This window comes from Equus quagga, chromosome 17 (assembly GCF_021613505.1).
Source record: "Equus quagga isolate Etosha38 chromosome 17, UCLA_HA_Equagga_1.0, whole genome shotgun sequence".
In the NCBI taxonomy this organism is placed as follows: Eukaryota; Metazoa; Chordata; class Mammalia; order Perissodactyla; family Equidae; genus Equus; species Equus quagga.
Genome location: NC_060283.1, coordinates 39632576 through 39659132, shown reverse-complemented (window position 1 = coordinate 39659132; position 26557 = coordinate 39632576). Strand labels below are relative to the sequence as shown.

Below are 26557 nucleotides of genomic sequence, written 5' to 3'. Positions count from 1 at the left end.
GATCAGAGTCATAGCAACTGAGAACAATGCTGGACGGGCCGAGCGGGCTCTGCACAGGGGCAGGGGGTCTGGGAGAGCATCAGAAGCTGCTGGGGCCTGTCCTCCCCGAACTGGGCCACTGGTGGGGCCTTTCATCTCCTGCCTTCCTCTCAGGGCCACTCCGGCATCCGCCTGCCTCTGTCTCTTCCCACCCACTACCCCCAGTGCGGCAATTACTGCGCTAATTAGGACTCTTTGATCATCTTTAGAAATGGCCACATTGGGGAGGGACGCTGCCAAGCAATTAGGGGCAGAGAGGCTGGGAGCTCGGGCACCTCCTCGGGGGGGTGGGGCTGCAGGGGACCCTCAGACACCCCCTGCCCCCCCTCTCTGGGAGTGTCTGCTCCCAGCATAGCTGTAAACTCCTCAGGGAATAGAGGCAGATGGGAATCCCGTCCCCTCATCCGAGCCCTGGAGACAGGGCCAGCCCCTGCTCACCAGGCCCCCTCTGCCTGGCCCCCAGCCCAACCGTCAGCTCTTCTGGCCTGTCCAGGCCCGTTTGATGGAGCCGCAGAAACAAGGGCTCCTTTGACAGCCAGGGGGGCCTCAGAGCTGGGATGATGAGACTTCAAAGGTGAGGGTCAAGCCCACTACCCTGTTCCCTCCCCCAACGCTGGCCCCCCACCTCCTGTGTATCCCTCCCTGTCTGTCCTCTATATAGCCCCCCAAGCCCCATTCTCTTGTGGGCTCCCGGGAGTTAAGGGCCAGGTGAGGGACTGACCAAGGGAAGCGGGTAATTTTGATGGAAGAGCATAGACTCAGATGATTTGGGGGCCAAGAGTTCAGTGCCCAGGGGCAGAAGGGCAGCGTGAGGCAGGCACCGAAGGATAAGCCCCCGGAAGGTGGACACCAAGGACAGGGTCGCTTGCCCGGCTCCTGGTCGCCATGCTGCTGGCTGTGCTGCTGCTGCTGCTGCTGCCCCTCTCAGACCCACGGTCGGCCCACGGGCACCCACTGTACATGCGCCTGCCCCCCAGCACCCTGCAAGGTGAGCCCAGGCTGGTCTGAGGGAGCGGCCGAGGGGGGAGGAGCATAGCGGAAGTGGGCAGGGGAACATGAGCTGGCCACCCACCTCCCAAGGACCCTTGGCCCCTTCTGCCCACCCTGCCGGGAGAAGGGGCCAGGAGCTGAGACCCAGGTGGGAGAGGAAGGGGGAGGACGAAGGTGGAAGGGAATGGTAGCCAGCAAGCACTGCTAAAGGATGTGCTTTCGGGAAGGTTCGCGTTTAGCGGGGAGGAAGGGGCCCAGGGCAGCATCCCCTTGGCTATCCAGGCCCAAAGGTGGGCAACTCGACCACAATTATTTTGTGTCAATAAGCCTGAGTTCTGTGATGTCCGTACCTTTGGGGTGCTGTTTTTCCTTCAAAGTTTTTAAGGAAAGGTCCTTTCCAAAGATTCCAGCCCAGCTCAGTTGAATAACGGAGATATCTTGGGCTGAAAATCTGGACCGCCTGCTCTGAGTGCTGGACCCTGGGGCTGTCCCTCCTCCCCATTCCGCCCCAGTGCGCCTGGAGCCCAGTCTTTCCCTGTGGGTCTTCCAAGGCAGGGCTTGGGGCTGGGGCAAGAAGGATGAACCTGAGGCTCCTCCCCAGCCACTCAGGACTTGTGCCCCATATCCCAGCAGCTCTGTCAGCCCAGGGGACAAAAGTGTTGCAGGCCGCCCAGAGGAGCGCCCTGTGGGCTGTAAATCGAGTGGCGATGGAGCTCCAGCACAGACTGCACGAGTGCCGGGGATGTGGCAACACCACCGCCCCATGCCCTGGTGAGCTTGCACTGACCACCCTTGGCGGGGTCTCCCGTGCACCCCATCCCCTCCCTTCAGACTTGACTCCCTCTTGGGGACAGAAACTGGGTGGTGCTGCAACCAAAACTATGCTTATGAAGGTCTCTCTAAGTGGAAAGGGCATGCCAGGCTTGGGGCACAGCATGTGCAAAGGCGGAGGGCAGGAACAGTCTGGGCTCCCTTGGTGAACAGTGAGCGGCGTGTGGCTGCTAGGGGGAGAGGGAACAGAAGGGGAGCCTCAGGGCAGAGAGAGAGCTCAGGCCCAGCCTGGGGTGGAGGAAGGGTGGGAGGGTGGCAGCGAGGCTCAAAGGTCTGTTTCTCAGCAGGACCTGGGCGCCCCAGGCCTCAAGGCCCCCTCCTCCAGGATCCACCTGAGCCAGGTGAGGCTGGATAGGCCCCAGGGGGCAGGGCTGAGAGCAGGGTGGACCCTGGAGAAGCCTCGATGGTGGGGACGGCCAGGACTTGTCCCTCGTGACGCCGCTTCCGCCTTTCCAGGGCCGTGTGGCGAGAGGCCCCCGGGTACTGTCAACGTGACGCGGGCCCACGGCCGCATTGTGGGGGGCAGCGCGGCGCCGCCCGGGGCCTGGCCCTGGCTGGTGAGGCTGCTACTCGGCGGGCAGCCTCTGTGCGGCGGCGTCCTGGTGGCGGCGTCCTGGGTGCTCACGGCGGCGCACTGCTTCGCGGGGTACGTCCGGCCCCAGGCCCCTGCCCAGCCCGGGTCCCCAACGCAGGATCCAACTCTTCCGGGGTCGTCGGGCCGGCGATTCGCGCGAGGGCCGGTCTTTGCTGCCCCCTGGCGGCGGCCCCCTCCCCAGCTCGCCGCCTGAGGGCACCCACGCGGCCGAGCCACCGCGCGGATCTTGGGGGGTGCCTGGCCGTGCGCATTCGGGCCGCCGCTTCTCCCCGGCCCGCGCTCCCTGCCCCCAGGCCGAGAAACACTCCGGCGGCGGGCTCGCTGGGTGATGCCCGTGGGCGGAGGGCGGGATCGCCGGGGGACCTCGCCGCATCCTTGTCCTGCGTATCACTAGCCATTCGTCCCGCAGCGCCCCGAACGAGCTTTTGTGGACGGTGACACTGGCCGAGGGTTCCCGGGGTGAGCAAGCGGAGGAGGTCCCCGTGAACCGCATCTTGCCCCACCCCAAGGTGAGAGGGCAGTCCCCAGGCCCTCAGAGCTAGGAAGAGCATCCCACGCCACACCCCGTTGACCCTGCGCCACTGCCCCCTCCCCAGTTTGACCCGCGGACCTTCCACAACGACCTGGCCCTTGTGCAGCTGTGGACCCCGGTGAGCCGGGCAGGGGCGGCGCGCCCGGTGTGCCTGCCCCAGAGGCCCCGGGAGCCCCCTACCGGCACTGCCTGCGCTATCGCGGGCTGGGGGGCCCTCTTCGAAGGTACCGGGCCGGGCCGGGTCTGAGTGGGCCGCACGCGTGCTGGGGTGATGGAGTTTGGGAAGGGCGGAGTGTCAGGAATCTGACCTAGGCCCAGCTGTCTTCGCTAAGTGCTGCTCCATCTTGCAAAGGGGGAGAAATCCAGGAATAGAGTGAGAGGGGGACCTCGCCAAGTGGGGGCCCCTGCCCGGCAGGCCTGAGCTCCCTCCGTCGTTTCCCTGTAGACGGGCCTGAGGCTGAGGCGGTGAGGGAGGCCCGCGTGCCCCTGCTCAGCGCCGACACCTGCAGAAGGGCCCTGGGGCCGGGGCTGCGCCCCAGCAGCATGCTGTGTGCGGGCTACCTGGCCGGAGGCATCGACTCGTGCCAGGTATGAGCCCCAATTGATCGAAGGTCGATGGATGGGCTGCTCCCCAGGGGAGGGACAGCCTCCTTTCCTTCTACAGTCAGACTGTCACTCAACTTCTTTGAGCTTCTGTGTCCTCATCGCTAAAATGGGTACAAAACTAACTCTGGTAGAGCTCAGAGCTGCTGGCATATGATGGGGGCGGGTCAACGCAGTGCCCTCTTTCTTGGCTCGGGTCCCCGCAGGGTGACTCTGGAGGCCCCCTGACCTGTTCTGAGACTGGCCCCCGCCCCAGGGAGGTCCTGTATGGAGTCACCTCCTGGGGGGACGGATGCGGGGAGCCAGGGAAGCCCGGCGTCTACACCCGTGTGGCCGTGTTCAAGGACTGGCTTCAGGAGCAGATGAGCGGTGAGCGCCTGTTCCTATTCCCCCGCCCGGAGTGTCCCCCTAACAGCCCTGAGACGTGCCCCTTTCCACCTCGCCCGCCCCAGCCCCTTCTGCGTCGGGAAAGCCTGTCTCGCTCCAGCGAAGGGATGAGGGGCCCAAAGCGGGGGCTGAGCTGGCCTCTGCTGCCCCCCTCAGCGGCCCCCTCCAGCCGCGAGCCCAGCTGCAGGGAGCTTCTCGCCTGGGACCCACCCGAGGAGCCGCTGGCAGCCGCTGCCACGCCCTGCGCCTTCTACGCCCACTTGTGCCCCGGACCGCCCGGCGCCTGTGCGCGCCTGGCGCACCAGCAGTGCCTGCAGCGCAGGCGGAGATGCGGTCAGTCCCGTTCCCAGGGCTGGGCCAGGGAGGTAGGGACCCTGGCCCACGTCTGACCGCCGCTCGGACCCTTGTCCCGCCCGCAGAGCTGCGCTCGCTGGCCCACACCCTGCTCGAGCTGCTGCGGGGCGCCCAGGAGCTGCTCGGCCCGCGCCCGGGGATGCGGCGCCTGGCCGCGGCCCTGGCTCGCCCGGCTCCGTCGCTCCGGGAGTCTGCCAGGCACCCCGTCCGCGAGCAGCGGCTGCACCCAGGTACCCCGCGCCCTCGCAGTCCAGCCCCGGCCCCACCCTTGCACGGCCGAGGCGTTTCCCTAACCCTGCGTCTCCCCAGGATCGCGGGCTGCGGGCGCGCGGTTCCCGAAGCGGAGGCCGGAGCAGCGCGGGGAAGCGAACGGTAATGACGCCCCCTGCCGGCCATAGGCAGGGGTGTGGGCCAAGGGCCGGCCGCGGCGGGGAAGGAATTGTCCCCTGGGTCTGCACTGCGAAGCGGTTACCCCGTGGGGCATGGGGCAGACCCGCTCTCCCCCTCCACCGCAGTAGGGCTGAGGACTCTTGGGGGGACTTATGGCTTTGGGCCCTCATCAGTATCAACAGAGATGCTGGGCTGGTGTTATCGCTTAACCTCTCTGAGCCTGCGCCCGCATCAGCAGCCTGAGAAGTCCGCCTCCTGGGAGGCGGTCCTGAGGTAATGGTGGGAGCCCCACCGCCAGCTCCATGCTGGTGTCAGTTCTCGCTCATTCCCGGGGCCCCTCTTCCTGCAGGCTGCCCCGGGCTGGAGCCACTTCGGCAGAAGCTGGCCACCCTCCAGGGCACCCATGCCTGGATCCTGCAGGTCCCCCCAGAGCACCTGGCCATGGACTTCCATGAGGCAGGTCCCCGGCTTCCCAGCCTCCTTCACGGTGGCCTCAGAAAGCTGACCTGACCAGCAGGGCGGGATGGGGGGGGGGGGGGGGGGGGGGGGGGGGGGTTGTCCAAGGGGAAGGGGGTAGGGAGGGCAGCTGTGCGTGAGCTGGGGTGCTGGGGAGGGGGGAAGAGGGGAGTGAAGGGCCTTGTGGAGGGTGTCAGTGAGCAGGAAGTGTGTGGGGTTGTGAAGGGGTGTAAAAGAGGGGGGTGGGTCTGGATGGGAGTTTCTGGGACCAGGAGGAGAGGGACCTAGAGAGTAGTTGTGGGCTCCTGAGCTCTCTCCTCCCTCGCAGGTCCTGGCAGATCTGGGCTCCAAGACGCTGACTGGGCTCTTCCGAGCCTGGGTTCGGGCAGGCTTGGGGGGCCGGCACGTGGTCTTTGGGGGCCTGGTGGGCCTGGAGCAGGCCACGCTGGCTCGCAGTCTTCCCCGGTTGCTGGTGCAGGCCCTGCAGGCCTTCCGCTTGGCCGCCCTGGAGAAGGCAGAGCCCGAGGGACCCCAGATAGGTGCGAGGCAGGAGCGGGGGCTGGGGAGGACTGGCCACCACCCACTCAGCCCTCGGGTTCCCCCAGCCAGGCCGTGAGCCCTGGTCAGGACTTACTGCTCCTAGGGGCTGGGAGGGGTTCAGAGAGTACGATGACAAACTGTCACAGCCATCGTTAGCTGGTGGGTGAGGGTGGGGCAGGAGTCCCAGGCCCCATGTGTCTTCCCAGATTTGCCATCAGAAAATCACAGCTGCTCTAATAAACATTATTTATGACCCAAGGAGACAATTCTGGCTCTTTCTTGGGATGGGAACTGGGTGGGTGGGCATTAGATCTCTGGAGAGGGGCTGCCCAGGCAGGGCCTAGCCTCCAGAAGCAGTGTCACAAAGACCCTAGAGAGGAGCTGCTAAGCCCCCCATCTCAGCATACATGACTGCTTCCCAAGAAGTGGCAGCAGCTGACTGCCTGTCCCCACTCCCCATCCATGGCTGACCAGCTCTGTCCCCCCATGTCCGGTGTTTCCATTCAGCCCCCAGCGTTAGCTGCGGTAAGTACCAGCCTGGGATCTTTGCCTCATGTCCTTGGGCTCCTGCCCGGCTGGCCAGTCCCTGTCCCCACGCCCTCATTGCCCGCCCTGGTTCTCTACCCTGCCACAGAGTCTAGAGGTGTCAGATTGCGTTTCCGGCTGCCTCTTCCCTTGCCCTCCTCCCCTGCACCTGTCCCCTCCTGCCACCCACCCACATTCCCCAGCCCTGGGGACAGAAGGCGCAGACACCAGAGCCAGCCATAGGGACAGGATGGAGGGGCCTGTGGTAACACTGGGGCTGCTGGCCACCCTGGTCGTGTGTGGTAAGAGTGGGCATCACCCGCCCCGAGGGTCCCTCAGGATGCCCACCTGGGTCCCCCACTGCATGGTCCCATCCTGCCCCCTCCCACAGGGTGCTTCCTCCAGCAAGAGGCCCAACTCCCCACTCCCGCTCTGCCATTTCTCCCTGGAGGGTCCGGCCACCAGGACCCCACTGCTGGGGAGTGGTGGGACTCCCCCTGCTCAGCCCAGCTCCATGGCCCAGCAGGACCGCAGGCCAGCTTCCTTCCTGGGCCCCCGCCCAGTGCCCCGTCCCTGTCCCCCCCACCCCAGGCAGCTGGGGCCTGAACGAGGAAGAGCGGCTGATCCGGCACCTGTTTGAGGAGAAGGGTTACAACAAGGAGCTGCGGCCCGTGGCGCCCAAAGAGCGGGGCGTGGAGGTCTCGCTGGCCCTCACTCTCTCCAACCTCATCTCCCTGGTGAGGGGCCCCTTTGTGGCTGGGCGGGGGACAGGAAGGCAGGGACAGCTTCCCGGAGGCCTGGCTGTCTCCCAGACCAGGATGGTCATGGAGGAAGCTTGAGGCCCCCGCCAGGCCCATGGCAGCTCCCCTCCCCAGGAAACAGGCCCTGGCTGCTCCCGATGACCCGTGCTGCCCACAGGCCTCCGGCTGACACCCTTCCCCTCCAACTTCAGCTCTGGGGTGCCCCCCATGTCACACCCATGACACGCTTCAGAGGCCGTGTGCCCTCTCCTGACGGGGAGTGCTTGGGGCAAGAGTCTGGTTGGGCCACTGCCTGCCATGGTTTCCCCTGGGTGGCGGCCGGAAGGAGGCATCGGTGAATGTGTGCAGGGGTGGGGAGGGAGCATGGGGATGATGCGGACCCTGGGGGACAGTCCTCCTGTGTGATTACAGAAGGAAGTCGAGGAGACCCTCACCACTAACGTGTGGATAGAGCACGTAAGAAGAACACCCTACTCAGAGCGGGGGTGGGGGATAGGATGCAGGGCCCAGGCTCCCCTGTGCTCACTTCTGCTTGGGGATCCCCAGCCTGCCTCAGACACTGTCCTCCAGGAGGGGCTGGCTCCTCCCTACGGAGAAACCCCAGGCACAGCTGCCCTTCCCACCACCTAGATAGGGCCTTCCGGTAGATTAGGATTCTTCATCTATGGGAAAATTATCACAATATCCTGGTTTTATTAGAAGACATTCTCTGCTACCTATTAGAAGTTCATAATACAGATATAAATTTTCTCCATCCACTATGGAAATAGTGCTCCCTTAGTTGTGCAGTGCACATCATACACAGCTGTACATGACAGACTAGAGTCACCACTCTGTACCCACCTGCCCCAAACTCTTTTGTCACAGCTCTCAGACCCTGTGTAGTCTTCCCCCAGGGAAGTGGGCGAGGGGAGTGGGGGAGCCTGGACAACAGCAGAACCCACTGCTGACATTCTTTTCGGGCTTCCAGGGCTGGACAGATAGCCGACTGCAGTGGGATACCGAAGAATTTGGGAATGTCAGCATCCTGCGCCTGCCCCCTGACATGCTGTGGCTCCCAGAGATCGTGCTGGAGAACAAGTTGAGCCGCAGCCCTCCCTGGCCTCCCCTCCATCACTCCACCCGCCTTCCTTAACCATCTTGAGCCGCCCCTTCCAGCCCCAAGTTTCTGATGCCCCCCCCCCCCCACTGCCTCCCCCGGCCCTCACTGTGGCTCTTGTCTCCGTCCCCCAGCAATGATGGCTCCTTCCAGATTTCCTACTCCTGCAACGTGCTCATCTACCCCTCTGGCTACGTGTACTGGCTGCCGCCCGCCATCTTCCGCTCCTCTTGCCCCATCTCTGTCACCTATTTCCCCTTCGACTGGCAGAACTGCTCCCTCAAGTTCAGGTGCAGTCACTTCTCTGGTCACCTGTCATCCCAGGGCACCAGGGCCTGGGGGAGGAGAATGACGCACCCTCAGGCAGAGGCCCCTGCTCTTTCCTGATTAGAGGCCCCTTCCCTCAGTACGGCCCCTCCCCCAGTGACCCCCCGTACTAGCTTCTCCCCCACCCTCTGCCCACTGCCCTCCCCAGTTCACTCAAGTACACGGCCAAGGAGATCACCCTGAGCCTGAAGCAGGAAGAGGAAGAGGGCCGCTCCTACCCCGTGGAGTGGATCATCATCGACCCCGAGGGCTTCACAGGTGCTGGGAGCAGCGGTGGGTGGGCGGGCAGGCCCCTCAGACACTCACCCATGGAGAGTCACGTCGACACCCCCCAGAGAGGCACATGTGCGTACACACACCTGGGACACAGACACACAGGGACAGAGATGTGCAGACTGACACAGACGGGCCGACACACACCAACCCACAAACGCACACACATGCTCTCACCAACACAAAGCCAGTGTGTCAAAAGGAAAAGAAACCCAACTTGGGGGATTGTATGCCAAAGGCACAGACAGGCGCCAGTGCCCCACTTCCTCCCCTGCCCAGGCCAGAAGGGTCCCTGGGGATGGATGTAGCCCACAGATTAGGGGGGCGACTGGTCTTTCTAACCCCAGAGAGCCCCCATCCCCTGTCTGTGACCAGGCTCACATCTTTTATGGGCCCCCCCTGCTCCTCCTGCCCATCAGAGAACACCCACATCCCACTGGTCCCCAGGCTGCTGCATGATGTTTGGGAAGGGGCTTATCTCCCTGCCTTGTCATCCCCAAGACTCCTTATTTGAACCTTATGTGGCCTCCGCTTCTGTGTTTTCCAAGGAGAAAAAAAAAATCAGTCTCAGAGGAAAATTTCCCGCTTGCAGATCAAAACTTCTGTCCCAGCCCCCAGGGAAAGACACCCACAGACAGACCCTGAGCCCTCCTCTGCACCTTCCTTAGGGCCCTGCAGGCAGGCCTGGCTGCTCCTGCAGTCCAGCTCATCTACCCAGCCCTCGCCCACCCCGGGGCCCCCTTGGCCCCCTTGCCTGGCCTGACCCCAAGGCATCCATGTGCTGCCCCCAGAGAATGGGGAGTGGGAGATCGTGCACCGGCCGGCCAGGATCAACGTGGACACCAGTGCCCCGCTGGACAGTCCCCACCGCCAGGACGTCACCTTCTACCTCATCATCCGCCGCAAGCCCCTCTTCTATGTCATCAACATCCTGGTGCCCTGCGTGCTCATCTCCTTCATGATCAACCTGGTCTTCTACCTGCCGGCTGACTGTGAGCCTCAGCATCCGCCCCAGCTCCCCGGCAACCTGGGGCAGCCTCACCTCCTCCCCACGGGCACCCGAGCCTTGGCCACCCCAGCCCTGCCCCTTACCTCCTCCCGGGAACCAATGGGAGTCACCACTCCTGAGTCTCCTTGCTCAGGGTCCAGGCATGATGAGCATGTGGCCAGCCAAGGGGAGGGCTCTGTGACCCTGTCCGACATCCCCCAATTGGAAGGGCCCCTGGGGGTTCCATCCCTCGGGGACCTTACTTCTGCCTCTCATGATGGGCTTCCCAAGGACCCTAGGGAGAACCACTAGACTGTTCCTCTGTCAGAGCAGAGAGGGGATCTGTCATGGTCACCACTGTGTGACCGTGGGTCTGGCACACAGGAGGCCATCAGCTGTTGAGGCGATGGGCAGATGACAGGGTCTCTAGGAAGCCAGGGCCTGGGGGCACGCAGTCAACACTCACCTAGTTCTGGAAGGACACATGTCATCTCTGCTCCCGTGGCTGCAGAAGATTTACCACGAGCCGGGCATAGCACATCCCAGGGACAAAGCGACGCAGCCCCTGGCAGACCAGGAGTGTGGCCTGGGGGTGGTGGGGTGGGGGAAGGTTTCCTGGAGGAGGCGGTGCTTGATCTGGAGATGGGGTGGGAGGCACACTGCAGATGGAGCAAGGGCGTGGGGTGGGGCGGTGGACCCGTGACCCAGCGGCCTCTGCACAGCGAGCTCAGGAGCTCAGGTGGAAAGAGCAGGGCGGTGGCTGGGCTGGAGTCTCCGAGTGAAGGGCTGAGAGAAGGAGCGTTGTCCTGCTGGCATCCTGGGAGCTTCCTGTGCAGAGCTGTGATTCAGGAGGGCTGAGTGGCAGGGGATGGGCTAACTGACAACAGCTGGTGTTCCCTGAGCTCATACCCAGGGCCAGGCGAGCCATGAGGTTTAAGCCAGACTCTTTCACTTCATCCTGGCAACATTTAACAGTTGAGAGAACTGAGGCACAGAGAGGTTAGGCTACTTACCCAAGGTCACCGAGCCAAGCTAGTAAGTAGCAGAGCCAGGATTTGAACCCAGGCCCTCTGACTCCATAGCCCATGATGTTAATCAGGGCACTATGGCACTGTGGACAGTGGTGCAGGGGCCACAGTGGGATGCTCTGGGCCCGGGCCCAGAGGTCGCAGCTAAGTCCGGGCTCCCCCAGGTGGCGAGAAGACATCAATGGCCATCTCAGTGCTCCTGGCTCAGTCCGTCTTCCTGCTGCTCATCTCCAAGAGGCTGCCGGCCACATCCATGGCCATCCCCCTCATCGGCAAGTGAGTGACACCCTGCCATGCCACGCCCCGTCTCGCCCAGCCCCTCCCCGCCCCGCCCCGGGGCTCCAGGCTGAGCATGTGCCCACAGGTTCCTGCTCTTTGGCATGGTGCTGGTGACCATGGCGGTGGTGATGTGTGTCATCGTGCTCAACATCCACTTCCGCACACCCAGCACCCACGTGCTGTCAGACGGGGTCAAGAAGGTGAGGGCTCTCGGCAGCCAAAGGCTGGAAACTGTCCCCACATCCCTCTGCGGTGAACTCGCACAGGGGTGTGCGTATAAGTACCCCTGCTCCACACGCCCACGTGGACGGCTCCCCCAGGTGTAATGTTACAGAAAGAAGCCAGACCCAGAAGAGCACAGACTGGCGATTTTCTTTCTACGACGTTCAAAATGGACCTTTAGTGCTAGAAGTCAGGAAGGTGGTTGCCTCTGGGTGAGGGTAGAATTGATGTAGGGGAGGTGTGAGGGAACCCTTTGGGGATGATGTTCGATAACTTATCTGGAAGGTGTTTACACGGTTGAACACTTCTGTAAAACTTCACCTAGCTATATGCTGAAGATTTGCTCATACTCCTGTTTGTTATACCTCAATTAAAAAGGTGAGGACTGTGGGGCCAGGGGACCCAGGACGGGGCTGTCCTTGCTTCTCGGCCACTGCAGGGCCACCTGGCCGTTCTGGGACAGCTGAGGGTGGTTTAACAACTTTTGTGGGTTTTAAGCATTTTAAAAAGAGAGCTCAGCATTTGGGACATTTTTCTCACTTTTTTGTTTTTTATATATAATTCATTTTCAAGAAATGAGTTCTGCTCTGTGCTGTGAGTAATAGGGAGAGTTGGAAGCAATCTAAGTGTCCATCAGTAGGGGATCGGGGGATAATGACAGGGTCAGACTGGGGAGCATTTTGCGGCAGCCAGGGGTGGAGTCACAGATGTTTGGATGTGTGAAGGTTTGTAAATGGCCTTCCTGTGTCCCCCTGAGCTGCTGCAGCTCTTCCTGGAGACCCTACCTGAGCTCCTGCACATGTCCCACCCGGCGGAGGACGGGCCCAGTCCAGGGGCCTTGGTCCGGAGGAGCAGCTCCCTGGGCTACATCTCCAAGGCTGAGGAGTACTTCTCACTCAAGTCCCGAAGTGACCTCATGTTCGAGAAGCAGTCAGAGCGGCATGGGCTGGCCCGGCGCCTCACCACCGCACGTGGGTCCCTGGTGGCCTGGGGCTTGGCCCATCCATGGGAGGTGCAGGGGGCAGGCCTCATGCCCACCTCTGGCTTGGTGTCCACAGGCCGGCCCCCAGCAGGCTCTGAGCAGGCCCAGCAGGAGCTCTTCAGTGAGCTGAAGCCAGCTGTGGATGGGGCCAACTTCATTGTCAACCACATGAGGGACCAGAACAATTACAATGAGGTGAGTATCGACAGAATTGCCATGTATAGGTGTTCAAGTAGTACACTGATCAAGTGTATCCTATCTTAAGGGGCACAGTTACCCTCAGAGACACATACCAACTTGGATGAGGGAGTTCATAGTGGGTGCAGATTTCAGGCCCCCCAGGGAGCACCAGCTCCTGCCTAGAACCCCACAGCAGGACACTGGGCCAGGCACACAGGCTCACAGCTCTGCCCTGTCAAAGCCACACTCTGGGCATCCTTTAGGGTCCCTTCTTCCTCCCAGCTGCCAATAACTTTCTGTCCCTGCTTAACTCTGAACATTATTTGGACCCAGCCAGACATTTAAAAGGCAGCCCTATGTGGTTCTTCAATATTATACAACTTTTTAAAATTCTCTCTTGAGAAAGGGGTGCCTTTTTCCAGTTCACGGAGGGGTAGCAGCCAAGCCCAGCGGCCAGGAGGGGTGAAGGGGAGGTTGGGGGCCGCTCAGCCTTCCTCAGCCCCGGGGCAGAGACTCCTGGCGCCCACTCCACTCCAGCCCCCGGAGCCCTGCAGGAGTGGGGCGGGAGGCTGTGGCTCTGTTCTTGCTCTCCAGGACAGACAGAACGACGAGCTCTGCCTGTGGCTGGAGGGGGCTTGGGCTCTGGACCTGCGCTGGGGACACGCCAGCATGTCCATCGGCTGCAAGCCCGAGGAGGCCCCCATGGATACACGAGGCTGTGCCTCTGTCACTGGCCCCGGCTTGGGGGTGGGTCTGCAGTTTGAGGGCCCTCCTCACCCCACTGTCTCTGCCCTCCACCCCCAGGAGAAGGATAGCTGGAACCGCGTGGCCCGCACCATGGACCGACTCTGCCTGTTCGTGGTGACGCCCATCATGGTGGTGGGCACAGCCTGGATCTTCCTGCAGGGCGCCTACAACCAGCCTCCACCCCAGCCTTTCCCTGGGGACCCCTTCTCCTACCAGGAACAGGACAAGCGCTTCATCTAGACTGGGCCCACCTGGCCCAGCTCCCAGGGCAGCTTTGAGAGGGGCCCTTGGGCTGAAAGGGATGGGCCTGTGGGCTGTGGGGGAGTTGTGTGGACAGGGATGTCTCAGAGAGGAGAGGCCTAAGAGAGGAGAGGCTCCCTGGGGAGGCCAACTCCTGGCCCTGAGACTTGAGCCTGTTGGTCCTACAAGGCTGCAGCGGAGATGAGCCAGGCTTTCCTGAGACCAAGGGAGGGAGGGAGAGGCCGCAGTCCTCACAGCAGTTCCTTTGCAAATAGAGACAGGAGCCCCCAGAGAGGTCGGAGAGTGGACATCGGCTGTGGGGTGAGGCAGGACAATTTGGGGGGAGTCAGGGGGTGACTCAGGGGCCAGGGAGGATGCCACTCAGGCCTGCCTTTTGGGAGCCCTCTGTGAGGGGTCAGAAAGACAGAGGCCTCTTCTTGCCTCCCCCTCGCCCAGGTCAGGGTAGAGCGGGTGGCATCCTGTGCCTTCACTTCCCGGCTCCTCCAGCCACCCTTCTCTGGCCAGCCCCTCAGCCTCGGGCTTCTGAGGCCCCACCTAGAGCCGAGGTTGGGGGCACCTCCCTCTCCAGGCCCCTTAGGGAAGGAGGATTTTGGCAGAGGTGGGAGCACTGGGGTAGCAGAATGGCCTTGCCCAGCCCTTTCTGCGTTGGCTGCTCTGTCTGGGTCCCTCCAGGAAGCTGAGGACCAGGGTGGAAGCATCCAGAGACCAGAGGTCAGCCCATCAACCTCAGGTAACATGCGCCACCCTAGATCCCCAGAACTCAGTCCTCCCCCCAGGAGTGTCCCCTCTTGGGCACGTATCCCTCTTCCCCAAAGCAGGGCTGCCAGGCAAGATCTGGGACATACTTAGACTAAAAGGTTATTCATTGTTCATCTGAAATTCAAATTTCACTGGGCATCTTGCATTTTTATTTACTAAATCTGGCAACTCTGCCCCAAAGGGAGCCCCCACCAATCCTATCCCAAGGGCCTGAGGCTGAGGCTGCCGGAGCTGGGAGATGAGGTTCTGTGTGGTAGCCCACCTCCAGGATGGCCCCAGTGATCCCCAACTCCTGGTATTCACATCCTTGTGTGGTGCCCTCCCACACTGTGCCAGGATTGGTCTGTGTGACTGACAGAATGAGGCGGAAGTGATGGTATGTCACTTCTGAGATTAGGTTATAAAAGACATTGCACGGCAACCTCTCCCTCTCTTGCTCTCGCTCCCTCATTGTCACTCTCAATTGGATCTCTCCCTTTGGGGAAGCCAGCTGGCATGATGAGCAGCCCCACAGAGAGCCCCCAGGGCAAGGAACAGAGGCCTCCTGCCGGCAGCCATGGGAGTGAACTTGGAAGTGAATCCGCCAGCCCCAGCAGAGCCTTCAGATGAGATCACGGCCCCATGAGAGTCCCTGAGCCAGAACTGCCCAGCTACGCTGCTCCTGGGTTCCTGGCGCTCAGAAATTGTGTGAGATAATAAATGTTTGCTGTTTCAAGAGACAAAGTTTTGGGGTAGTTTCTTACACTTGCAGTGTGACCTTTGGTGAGCCTCTCCTCATCTCATAACTTCAGTTTTCTCATCAGCAAAATGTGTTTAAAATAAATCTCGCTCATGGGGTGTTGTGAAAATCAAATCTGTTAGTAGGTGTAAGGGTGCTTACGTGTGTCCTGCAAATTTAAGGGGTGGTTGTTTAACTCACTCCTCATTTGTGGGCCTGAGTCACAGAGGATGGCCCGTGGGGCCCTCACCGGGGTCTCCTGCATCCACACCTGATGACAGAGAGGACTAGAGCAGGTGCAGAGGACCCGATTATTCACCTACCGAGGTACAGACAGACTTAAGGTCTTCACAGCTCAACCCATTTCCCTCAGAAGGAATCGGTGGCCTCATGGGCTCAGGTATATAGAAGGTGAGATTTTTAGTCTTTCAGTAGAACAGAGGGAAAAGACAAATCATTTAAAACCAAAAGTGACCCTAGTTACTTCTGCCTTCCATATGAACCGTCCACAAATTCAAGGTACAAATCTTTAATTTTTTCTCTCTCAACAGGAAAACTAGCTTGGACTTACATCCATCAGATGAGCAGGAAGTCCAGGCCTTCCCTGGAATCATCCGTTAACTCCAGGAGAGTCCCTCTCACGCACAGAGAGGGCCTCAATCAGATCCCTCGGCCACTGGCATTGCTTCTCTCTGCCACACGATGGCGCTGTTGGCAGCGGGTCTTATAAGCCCACGTCCAGGCAAAGCCTCAGTTGAGTCAGGCGGTGCTCAGGTGGTGTGAACCTTCCAGAGAAGACAACCCCAAAATGCCGCACCCGACCAAGGGTGCCTCTTGTGCACATGCCCAGGGTCACACAGCACCCACCACAGCACTCCAGCCCCAGGGTGCTGTCAGGACGGTCCACTCTCTGGATGACTTGGGACTCTATCTCCTTCCCTCCTAAGGAAGCCACACCCCCAGGGACCAGCATCCTGTGAAGTGAAAGGGTGTCCCTACACACTGCCCCCAGGCCAGCCGGGCTACCCACCCTCTTTCAAAGGACAATTAATCCGTTAGGAACACCCTCGGCTGCAAGGAGCGGATAACCTAGAACTCTGGTTTAAACAAATAAGATTTCCTCTTCCTCACATAAGAATGGTGAGGTGGGTTCCCTCATTGGCTCAGCTGTCCCACAAAGCTATTAGGGACCCAGGCTCTGTGTCCTCTGCCCAGCCCTACCTCCTTGGCCTGTTGGCTTTGTTCTCATGCTTGTTGCCCCAAGTTGCAAGCTGACTACTACAGCTCCATACATCATATCTATGTTCAAGGCAGTCAAGGGGCCAGCCATTTCCAACCCCTTTTATCAGGAAGCAAAAGCTTTTCCCTGAAGCCCCTCAGCCAACTTCTGCAAATATCCCATTGGTCAAGATAATATCACGTGGCCTCCCCTGTCTGCAAGGGAGCCAGCACTGGTGGTCTAGTGGGTAAGATTCAGTGCCTTCACTGCCAGGACCAAAGTTTGTTTGCTGGTCAGGAAACCACACCACCCATCTGTCACTTGTCACACTGCGGTGGCTGCATGTTGCTGTGATGCTTAAAGCTCTGCCACGGGTATCTCAAACACCGGCAGGGTCACCCATGGTGGACAGGTTTCAGCGGAGCTTCCAGACTAAGACAGACTAGGAATAAGGACATGGCCACGCACTTCTGAAAAAACTGGCCATGAAAACCCTTTGAATAGCAGCAGAGCATTGTCTGATACAGCGCCGGAAGGGGAGAGGACGGAGCAAAAGACCAGGCAGGGTTCTGCCCGGCTGTGCACAGGGTCACTAGCAGTCAGAATCAACGCCACGGAAAATCTCCTCTTAATGTATCCCATACCTCTCCCCTAACCCCTCCAGCGCGGAAACCATCACCCCTCTAAGATGATGCCCCCTCCTGAGAACACCCAGAAGAGTTCTCAGCCTCTCTCCCAGAGCAGAGAGAAGGGGAGAAAACAGGAGTTTAAATCTTCACACACAGGGAGGTGGCATAATTCAAACCAGAGGGAAGTCAGTCTCCATAGTCTTCCTTTTCCTTCCCAAACACTTGTGGGAGAAGGGAAAGGAAAGTCAGAAACGTCAGAGCATCAGCAGGGCCACCTATGCCTGGGGCAGTGCCGCGGGTGCAGGCGGACAGGTGCTCCATATTTAGCAGAAGCCATTAATGATCTTTGACAAAGTGTGGTATTGGAGGGTGTAGAGAAGGGAAGAGATATTGCTCTGCAAAACAGGTGAGGGAATTGAGTCTGGGGGGCACCAGAGGACAAAGTGGGGAGAAGGAGCTGTTGGTTTTGCAAATTCCAAAGCAAGTGGGCGAAGCTTGGGGGTGGTGCAGTCAAGAAAAACAGTGTAGGGCCAGAGCAGGACTGAACACAAAGGCAAGCCACCCACAGCGTAACTCAGTGAGAGCAGATGACCAGGAAGGCAGCTGCCACCACTAGCGTCCCCCCGCCCAAGTCCTGGGGAGGACAGGAGGGACTTGTGGCCCTGCTGCAGGAGGGGGGTCTGAGCCAACCTCTCTTGGATCTCCAAGGACTGGGCATGTCGGCTGACTGCTGGTTTACTGACACATTGAAATGCCACGGACATCACCTGTTTGTGGGGAGGGGGACACGTCCTCAGATGGTGCATTCCCTCCAGCCCTCAAAGGCCTCTACCACCTGTCCCCAGAATGCCGAAGGGGGGAGTGGCTCAGATGGGAACCTGCATTTTCTGTCTTGCCCACGTACTAGGACACGCTGACCTGTTTGCTTGGCATACTTGGTCAGAAGACAGGTGGCCTGAGCCTGTGGCCACGGCTGGCAGCAGGGCCCTGGGCTCCTAGATCAGCCTCAGCTACACCCTTCCCCTGACCACAAACCAAAAAGTAGATGGAACTTGTTTTCCAGCCCTTCTGGGTCCCCTTATCTGACTCTCCAGGGGCCACAACCTCGATCTTGTGTGCCTGCCCCACTGGACTGTGAGTTCCCGTGAGGAGCTCAGACTTATCCTTGGGTCCCGCCAGCCTAGTGTTGTGCCTGCCACATGCTGGGGACTCCATAAGTCAGTGCATGACTTAATTAATTCTGAGGCCCCCCTCAGGAGCCCCTGTTCAGGGGCTATTCTATTTATAAGAGCCCCGAGTTCCACAACTTTCTCAGCCTTCCTTCCTTCAAAGCTTACCAGCCCATGACCCATGCCTCAGAGATTGGGAGGACCCTGACCTGGCGTCCTAATTTGCATTAAGGTGTCAAAGCCTCGGGGGCATAATGCATCTTTCTATAGGCATTTTACTCTCCAGTGTCTTGGCCCAGTGGAGTAACCCATGAGGATGTCAGGCTGGTGGGAGAGGTTTGGGGTCTTCAACTATGTCACAGAGCAACTCAGGTACAAACGATGCTTACCCAACGCTTCACACCTCCTCCATCCTGACCCACTGGAGGGAGCAGGAGGAGGGAGCCAGCCTCACACTCTGCCTTCTCTCCCACAGTTATCTGTCTCTGGCCATGTCCTCAGTCCCCCAGCTGAAAGATGGATGGGAGAGTTGGAACGACTGAGTCTGAGAGTGGGGATGGCGGCTGGACCATCTCTGTTGGGGCAGACAGGGCCCCTCTGTCCCCTCCCCAGCCCAGGCAACCTGAGCCTGGCATTGTGTCCATCCTGGAACAGCTGACAGTGCTGTGGTCAGACAGCTGGTGGGGCTGGGCCGGGCTGGCCAGGCTGGCTGGGGTGGGAGTGTGGGTTGTTACATGAGACTCAGAGTCTGCATCTCTCTACCCCTGCCCTGTGGAGCCACAGTCCATCCTGTCACTGCCTGGAGCTGTGGCACCATGCACAGGGGCCAGGGGCCGCTGCTCCTCCTGCCACTGCTGGCTGTCTGCCTGGGTACGGACACAGGGGGTCGGGGGCCCGGGGAGGCCAAGAGCAGGGGTCCACAGCCTCCAGGGATGGAGGGTCTGGAGGGCTACTGGAGCCTGCCCCCCAACCCTAGCTCCCTGCTTCTCCACGTCACACCCTCCCGTGGCCTCCCTCTCTTTCTGCCCCGAAGCCCCTGCACCCAGCCTCACCGCCGTCTGTTGCAGGAGCCCAGGGCCGGAACCAGGAGGAGCGTCTGCTCGCGGACCTGATGCACAACTACAACCCCCATCTGAGGCCCGCCGAGCGCGACTCGGATGTGGTGAACGTCAGCCTCAAGCTCACCCTCACCAACCTCATCTCCCTGGTGAGCCGCAGGCCTGGAGGGTGGCAGGGGAGAGGGGACCAGCACACCTGGGCCCTGGGACCTGCTGGGGAGAGGAGGGAGCTGGCTCCAGCAGCCAGGATGGGGGAAGACCCCACAGGGGAGAGCCTGGGGAGTTGGAAAACTCCCATGTGGGCTGCCCAAGAGGCTGGGGTCCTGTAGGACCCAAGGGTGGCCTATAGGGACTAACATCTGGGGAGGGCAACTGATGGGGGCTCGGCCCTCTGTTCTGCACCCCCAGAACGAGCGAGAGGAGGCCCTCACCACCAACGTCTGGATAGAGATGGTAAGAGGCCACCCTCTGCTCTCTATCAGGCCCCCCACCCTGGGGCTCCGAGGCCCTCAGAGCTGCCTGTTCCCCTGCACTCACATCCCTGCCTCTCTGTCCCCCTGGGCTGGACCCCTTTCCTGGGGGGGATGTAGCAGAGAGAGGGGCCTGTCAACCCCCTCCCCCTGCAGCAGTGGTGTGACTACCGCCTGCGCTGGGACCCACAAGACTACGAGGGCCTGTGGGTGCTGAGGGTGCCGTCGACCCTGGTGTGGCGGCCGGACGTGGTGCTGGAGAACAAGTGAGGAGGGGCCGCAAGCAGGGGTGGGTGGACAAAAGGGCACAAGGGCAGGGCCCAGCAGGACAAGGAGAGGCTCTGGGGGAAGAGACAGTGAACAGAGGGTGCAGCCTGGGCACCCGGCGGGGGCTGGGAATACGGGACGGAGCAGGTGCTGAGGGTGGGCCAGGGCCCTGATTCTAGACCTGGCTCCATCACCTCTGGGCTGGGCAGCCTGGGGGGGCTGCACCCTCCCTCTCTCACGGGGATGAGAAGAGCACCTACAGAAGCCATCAGGGGTCAATGGGACAGGCTGGAAAAGTGTGGCCCTCCGGCTCCAGCACCATGCAAGAGCTTGACGGAGGCTGGTGGCTCTTGTGACCATTACCGGAGCTGGAGAAGGCAGCGGTATTAGGAAGCTGGCTGAGGGAACCTGGTGGGGTGGGCATGGCAGGGAGGTTGCTGGGGGAGGGAGCGGTTCCTGTGCCCAGTGGGGACCAGGCAGGGGCGCGGTGGGCTGGGCAGGGTTGGTGTCCCCATGTCCCATCCACAAGGGTGGAAGGCTGCTCTGGGGAAAGGGTCTCAGCCAAGCCGGGGCTGTGAGGGTGTGAGCCCCCAGCCCGTGGCCTGGCCTGTGCGCAGTGTGGATGGCGTGTTCGAGGTGGCCCTCTACTGCAACGTGCTCGTGTCTCCGGATGGCTGTGTCTACTGGCTGCCCCCTGCCATCTTCCGCTCCTCCTGCCCTGTCTCCGTCACCTACTTCCCCTTCGACTGGCAGAACTGCACCCTCATCTTCCAGTGAGGCCATTTATTGGGGGGAAGGAGCTGCTCTAAGAGGGGCCCTGGCTGGGTGGGGGACATGAGGCTTCTGGCCATGGGCCTGGCTCCATCTCTCTGGGGCCTCTGTGCCTGTCTCAGGCCCAGACCTTGAAGACACCCACATCCCTTCCTGCTAAGCCCCAGTCCTCTCGCTCGTCCTCTTTCACTGCCTCAGTTTCCCTATCTGTGCCCCAAGGGGAGAAATTAATGTCCAGGGTAGGTGGGTGAGGAGGCATACACATGCCCATGACATACGTGAATGCACACACACAAGACCCCTACACCCTATAGCCCCACGGAGAGGCAGGGCCTTCTCTGCTTTCTCATGTACAAATGGGGGAAAGAGGTCCGGGTGAAGGTTTTCCCATATTTTTGAGGAGCAGTCTTTTTACAAGGAAAACTTGCAGGGAGATCCTCCCCATAAACAAAGTCAAGAGATACAGACTGTTCTATGTTCTAACCATTGGCCCCTCCTGCCCTGGAGGCAGTGGGAAGAAGGAACACACAGTGGCCCTGAACTAGTTTTTTTTTTTCAAAGATTGGTACCTGAGCTAACAACTGTTGCCAATCCTTTTTTTTCTTTTCTTCTTCGCCCCAAAGCCCCCAGTACGTAGTTGTATACCCTAGTTGTGAGTGCTTCTGGCTGTGCTGTGTGGGACGCTGCCTCAGTATGGCCTGATGAGCGGTGCCACGTCTGCGCCCAGGACCCAAACCGGCACAACCTTGGGCTGCCGAAACGGAGCGTGCGAACTTAACCACCTGGCCACAGGGCTGGCCCCAGGCCCTGAACTCTTGACATCTTGCGACCACACTGAGCTGCAGCCTACTGGCCCTTCAACTCAAACTTTCCTGGACCCCAAAGAGCTGGAATTCCTCTCCCACATCTCACTGCCAGAGTTTTGTGGAGAACCGGCAAATTCTTGGCTGCACTTTTTGTTTTGTGTTTTTTTTGCTGAGGAAGATTAGCCCTGAGCTAACATTTGTGCCAATTTCCCTCCATTTTACATGTGGGTCACCTGCCACAGCATGAGTGGTGTAGGTCAGTGCCCAGGATCCAAACTCGAGAACTGCGGCCACTGAAGTGGAGTGCACCAAACTCAACCACTACGCCACGGGGCCAGCCCCTTGGCTGCACTTTTTGAAGCAAGACTGCTCACAGTTGCCCTTAGATGACTGTCTCTGTGGCCTCACGGTTGGGTCTACACACTCACAGATTTCTCCTCTTTCCCTCCCCATCTCCCAGGTCCCAGACCTACAGCACCAACGAGATCAACCTGCACCTGAGCCAGGAAGATGGCCAGACCATCGAGTGGATTTTCATTGACCCCGAGGCCTTTACAGGTAACCTCCACCCAGGGTGCTTGCTGGACCCGGCTGCGAGGACAGGGCCAGGCCAAGATCTTGCCCCCTCCCATGTAACTCAGATGAAAACTACAGTCAACCATAAAATATATTCTTTCAAGGGCCCAAAAAGTTCTGGTTTTCCCCATGATAATTACTCCAGTTGTGGGGGAGGGAGATCAAGTATCCAGTCTCGCCCCCGCCCCGACCCCCATGTCCGTCCCTCCATGGCGCTCCTTCGGGCACACGCCGGCTGCCCTGCAGCTGGGTCACGTGGGCTGCGGGGTCTGCCCTGGCCACACTCTCCGTGCCCATGCCGGCCTGCTGCCCGCAGAGAACGGGGAGTGGGCCATCCGGCACCGGCCAGCCAAGATGCTGCTGGACGCGGGGGCAGCACCGGCCGAGGGGGCGGGTCACCAGAAGGTGGTCTTCTACCTGCTCATCCAGCGAAAGCCCCTTTTCTACGTCATCAACATCATCGCACCCTGCGTGCTCATCTCCTCCGTTGCCATCCTCATCTACTTCCTTCCTGCCAAGGGTACCTGCAGCCTGTGGGAGGGGAGCCATGACCCTGGCCGGCAGGACAGCTGGGAGCTGGGAGGGCACAGAGTGGCACCACCACCTGAGACTGGGGACACTGGGCTCCTTGGGGGGTGGGGGAACATGCCCCATGGCAGGGAGGTTGAGAGCTGCTCTGATGGCCTCTTGGTCATGGTCAGCGGGTGGCCAGAAGTGTACTGTCGCCATCAACGTGCTCCTGGCCCAGACCGTCTTCCTCTTCCTTGTGGCCAAGAAGGTGCCCGAGACCTCTCAGGCGGTGCCACTCATCAGCAAGTAAGCCTGGTCCTCACACCTGCCCCCAGCTGCCTTCTTTCCCTTCTCGAGAACTCCGGGCACTGCCCTCCTGCCACGCCCACCCCCACCATCCTCAATGCCAGTCCCTCATCCCAAGGGACTAGGGGGAGCCGCTGCTAAGGGTGGGGGTGGCATCTGGGGAAGGAGTGCCGAAGGGCCAGCCCTACCGCCTGCCCACCCCACCCTGGCAGGTACCTGACCTTCCTCCTTGTGGTGACCATCCTCATTGTCGTGAATGCTGTGGTCGTGCTCAACGTGTCCTTGCGATCCCCACACACGCACTCCATGGCCCATGGGGTCCGCAAGGCAAGGCCCCTCCCTGTCCATTCCAGCATCCTCCTGCCCTGTCCACTCATCTTCCTCTGCACCCGTCTGTAGGCATGTTACTCACCCGCCACATTCAGCAGCAAACCTGCCCTGTGTGTATCTTGAAGCATGCACCATATGGGTTAATAATAATATCGAGCGCTTACTATGTGGTAGGTGTACTATGCATACCAAAATATTTAATCTTCATAAAACCTCTGCAAAGTGGGTATTAGTAGCATCTCCATTTTACAAATGAGGAAACTGAGGCACAGAGAGGTTGAGTAGCTTACCCAAGGTTGCATGGCTAGAAAGTGGAGGCAGCAGGATTCTGTCCAGACAGGCTCCAGAGTCTGTGTGATCTGCAGCCCACCTACAGCAGTCAGATGGGTCCTGTTGCAAATGCAGATTCCCAGGCCCACTCCAGGCAGCCTGGGCCAGAATAGCAGAGGTGGGGCCCAGGAACCTGTTTGTCACACGTGCCCTGGTGATTTTGGTGTGCACAGAAGTTTGGGGAACCAGGCCTAGGGTCTGGCACAGAACAGCTGAGCCGTATAGGGCCAGGCCATTGCCCCTCACAAGCTGCCTCTGGGCCCCCAGCCCTTATCCTTCTGCTCCGAAGCCCAGCCTGGCTGCCCAAACGCCCAGGTCTGCTGGCTGCTGAGCTAAGCCACCTGGAACGTCCCTCTCCAGGTGTTCCTGCAGCTCTTGCCTCAGCTGCTGCGGATGCACGTTCGCCCGCTGGCCCCGGCAGCAATGCAGCATGCCTGGCCACGGCTACAGAATGGCCCCTCCTCGCCGTGGCCAATCACAGCTGGGGAGGAAGGGGCCCTCTGTCTGCCTCGCAGCGAACTCCTCTTCCGGCAGCGGCAGCGCAACGGGCTGGTGAGGGCAGCACTGGAGAAGCTAGGTGAGGCAGGGGCGTGACACACTAGGGACACTCCTCCCCAGGGACTCCAGACGGGGAGGGCTGTCTGTTGGCCAAGGTGCCAGGCACAGCAGATGACTGTTGGGCAAGTGTCCAGGATGGGAGACGGAGGCTGGAGTCCCTAAGGAGAGGCACCTTCTCCAACTGTTTATTCTACATTCTACTCCCAAACCTTACCCTCTCGCCTCACCAGAGAAAGGCCCAGAGCCGGGGCAGAGCCAGGAGTTGTGTGGCAGCCTGAAGCAGGCCGCCCCGGCCATCCAGGCCTGTGTGGAAGCCTGCAACCTCATTGCCCGTGCCCGGCGCCAGCAGAGTCACTTTGACAGTGTAAGCCAGTCCGGGGGTGGGGTCAGGAGTTGAGTACCTGGTGAGGGATTTGGACTTGAGCTGGGGACAGAACGAGTGGGGTGGCCATGGGAGGGCAATGGGATGGAAAAAGTGGAGTTGGGAGTGGTGACGGGGAGGGACATCGGGGCCAGAGGACCATGGAAGAAGCCAGATTGAGGCACGGAAGTAGGTGAGAAGGGACCAAAGAAATGGAGAATGGAGGCCTGCTGGATGGCCAAGGATGGTACGGGGATCGAGGGTGGGCTTTGTGTCACCGCTGGTCATCCCACACCCTGCCTCCCATCCTCAGGGGAACGAGGAGTGGTTCCTGGTGGGCCGCGTGCTGGACCGTGTCTGCTTCCTGGCCATGCTCTCCCTCTTTGTCTGTGGCACTGCTGGCATCTTCCTCATGGCCCACTACAACCGGGTGCCCTCCCTGCCATTCCCTGGAGACCCCCACTCCTACCTGCCCTCACCTGACTGAGCCAACCAATTGAGGCTAGCCATGCGGAGTCTTATCAGCTGTGTTCTGCTGCTGTGGTCACGAGGGTGCTCTTTGGGAAGTGCCACATGTGAGCCAACCAGCCCTGAGAAAAGCTGGAGAAATAAAGAGACAGAGCAGGAGTCCTGGAGTGGTTGGCAATGGGTTGTGGGCAGGATGTACTGGGGGGTCAGCATCCATGTGACATTGGCCAGCTAGTCCTGGCACTCCCCTCACTTCAGCAAAGCATTATCACCCGCCTATCATTTCTGAAGCCCTAAGGACTCTGTTTTGTATGCCGTCCCCAACTAGGCAAGGTCCTATCCCTCCAAGCCTGGGCCTCCCTTCCCTTTTATGAGTTTCCCATAGGCTCCTAAAGGAGGAAAATCAAGAGAGATGTGACACCTCCAACTGGCACCTCCCTCCCTCCCCTGCCTTCTGGGAGCTGTAAGCACCCAATACTCACCTGGGTCAGTGACCTTTCCACTCATGCACATTTTGTCATTGATCACAGAAGATTTCACAAGTTTTATCTTTCCTCACTGTTAAGATAAGAGCTTATCCTACCACGGACAATCAAGAGTCACTATTCCCCCATGTTTGAGATGGGCAAATTGGGGCCCCCCCCAAGAAAGGGGCTTCCCAGAACACTGGTGGCTAAATAAGGTTTGGAGTCCAGAATTCCTGACTCAGGCACAATCTTAGACACTATGGCCTGGAAAATGGACCCCTCTTCCTTCTCTTCTCAAAGGCCAGGGCGTCTGCAGTGGTCTCAAAGGACGGTTAAGACAAGGATGAGCTAGGCAGGGAGCCTGGGAGGTAACAGGGAACCACTGGGCTCTGCCTCCCAGGAGGAGACCCTGACCAGCCTCCCTTGGCTCCATTTAGGAAACAAGGCCTGCTGAGGTCTTCCTGGGACAAGCAAGGCCCTGCTTTGAGAGTACAGCTGGGGCCTGAGCTCTGTTGGTGACAAGACAGCTTGGGCAAGTCATCTGTGCTCCTTGAGCCTCTGTTTCCTTGTCTGTAACTATGGGCACAGATGTCAGTTCTTATCTACCCTCATCACAGGATCAAAGGTGCAGGGGGGGGATTCAAAATGTGAAAAGTGCCACATAAAGACCTGATAACGGGACATTGCTTGGGGACAGGGGAGCGGACCCGGGAAATGCCACCCCCTCTTCCCCAAGTACAGGGTTGCTGGCTTTGGGGGTCAATCTACCAGCAGGTTCATTTCATTTATTCCAGTGAGTGTGTGTGTGGAGCAGAGACTTAGTCCAGATCCGGAAGGCAATCTGATGCGGGTGGGACCATCTCTGGTTCCCGTAAGCCTCTTACTAGCTTTGTCACCCGGGCTGAGTCCCTCAACCTCTCGGCCTGTCTCGGAGGGCGGAGATAGCTCTGTAGCTCCTGGCACAAGGAAGCACAGATTAACGTCAGCTGCAGCTTATCGAGGGCTATTGTGTGTAGCACCCGACACTGAAGATCTCGTTCAATCCACACGGCACCCTGAAAAGGCAGGTACTGTAGTCTAGCATCGCCAGGACCCAGGAAGGGACAGCCTCGGGGAGGCTGAGAGAGTCCCGGACCGCGCAGCCCGCACTGGGGGTGGAGCCGGGATCTGTCCCAAGCAGAGTCCAGAGCCCGCGGCTGCCCCGTTCTCCGAGCCCGCCAAGGGACGGGCTCAGGACGCGCTCTCTCGGGCGGGGAGCGCTATTTTGGAGCCGCCGGGCGGGCGGGAGGCCGACAGGGACAGAAATGGAGACATCTGACGCCAGCAGCACAGCCGGCCGCCAAGCCCAAGCGCCTCCGCGCAGACGCCCCGGGGGAGTGACCCGGGATACCCGCCC

The 26557-nt window shown here is 60.2% G+C and overlaps 3 protein-coding genes across 8 annotated transcripts; all 3 read left to right on the top strand.

Annotated features, from left to right (window-relative positions):
* The first annotated feature begins 806 nt into the window (after positions 1–806).
* On the top strand, positions 807–5908 carry PRSS56 (serine protease 56). Its single transcript, XM_046644981.1, has 13 exons — positions 807–1027; positions 1663–1773; positions 2145–2201; positions 2317–2506; positions 2865–2964; positions 3052–3211; positions 3433–3575; positions 3797–3959; positions 4134–4310; positions 4397–4561; positions 4641–4703; positions 5071–5177; positions 5506–5908. The coding sequence occupies exons 1-13, from the start codon at positions 925–927 to the stop codon at positions 5791–5793; spliced, it is 1827 nt and encodes a 608-aa protein (XP_046500937.1). The 5' UTR covers positions 807–924; the 3' UTR covers positions 5794–5908.
* Positions 5909–6445: 537 nt separating this feature from the next.
* Positions 6446–14844, top strand: CHRND (cholinergic receptor nicotinic delta subunit). Of its 2 annotated transcripts, XR_006885833.1 has the most exons (13): positions 6446–6544; positions 6834–6979; positions 7415–7459; positions 7974–8083; positions 8237–8392; positions 8578–8687; positions 9494–9694; positions 10883–10994; positions 11083–11197; positions 11986–12190; positions 12278–12396; positions 13186–14119; positions 14639–14844. XR_006885833.1 is itself a non-coding variant. In XM_046644285.1 (12 exons), the coding sequence occupies exons 1-12, from the start codon at positions 6493–6495 to the stop codon at positions 13366–13368; spliced, it is 1554 nt and encodes a 517-aa protein (XP_046500241.1). In that variant the 5' UTR covers positions 6446–6492; the 3' UTR covers positions 13369–14844. The 2 variants fall into 2 exon arrangements, 1 of the variants encoding a protein (XP_046500241.1); XM_046644285.1 differs by having other exon boundaries at positions 13186–14844.
* Positions 14845–18640: 3796 nt separating this feature from the next.
* On the top strand, positions 18641–24832 carry CHRNG (cholinergic receptor nicotinic gamma subunit). Of its 5 annotated transcripts, none has more exons than XM_046644473.1 (12): positions 18641–18753; positions 18951–19090; positions 19350–19394; positions 19568–19677; positions 20296–20451; positions 21716–21813; positions 22148–22351; positions 22533–22647; positions 22860–22974; positions 23668–23884; positions 24096–24229; positions 24540–24832. In XM_046644473.1, exons 1-12 carry the CDS (start codon positions 18699–18701, stop codon positions 24711–24713), a joined length of 1563 nt encoding a protein of 520 aa, XP_046500429.1. In that variant the 5' UTR covers positions 18641–18698; the 3' UTR covers positions 24714–24832. The 5 variants fall into 5 exon arrangements, with proteins under 5 accessions (XP_046500429.1, XP_046500433.1, XP_046500431.1 ...); XM_046644477.1 differs by having other exon boundaries at positions 22261–22351; positions 24540–24670; XM_046644475.1 differs by lacking the exon at positions 20296–20451.
* The last annotated feature ends 1725 nt before the right edge of the window (positions 24833–26557 follow it).

Excerpts from the sequence above, each read along its gene's own strand:
- PRSS56 (XM_046644981.1), top strand. The coding sequence starts at position 925 with ATGCTGCTGGCTGTGCTGCTGCTGCTGCTGCTGCCCCTCTCAGACCCA. Across the intron at positions 1,774-2,144 it reads ACTGCACGAGTGCCGGGGAT|CAGGACCTGGGCGCCCCAGG; the intron begins GTGGCAACACCA and ends TCTGTTTCTCAG. Across the intron at positions 2,965-3,051 it reads GCATCTTGCCCCACCCCAAG|TTTGACCCGCGGACCTTCCA; the intron begins GTGAGAGGGCAG and ends CCCCCTCCCCAG.
- CHRND (XM_046644285.1), top strand. The coding sequence starts at position 6,493 with ATGGAGGGGCCTGTGGTAACACTGGGGCTGCTGGCCACCCTGGTCGTG. Across the intron at positions 8,688-9,493 it reads CGACCCCGAGGGCTTCACAG|AGAATGGGGAGTGGGAGATC; the intron begins GTGCTGGGAGCA and ends TGCTGCCCCCAG. Across the intron at positions 9,695-10,882 it reads CTTCTACCTGCCGGCTGACT|GTGGCGAGAAGACATCAATG; the intron begins GTGAGCCTCAGC and ends GGGCTCCCCCAG.
- CHRNG (XM_046644472.1), top strand. The coding sequence starts at position 18,699 with ATGCACAGGGGCCAGGGGCCGCTGCTCCTCCTGCCACTGCTGGCTGTC. Across the intron at positions 19,678-20,295 it reads GACGTGGTGCTGGAGAACAA|TGTGGATGGCGTGTTCGAGG; the intron begins GTGAGGAGGGGC and ends GCCTGTGCGCAG. Across the intron at positions 22,648-22,859 it reads GCGGTGCCACTCATCAGCAA|GTACCTGACCTTCCTCCTTG; the intron begins GTAAGCCTGGTC and ends CCACCCTGGCAG.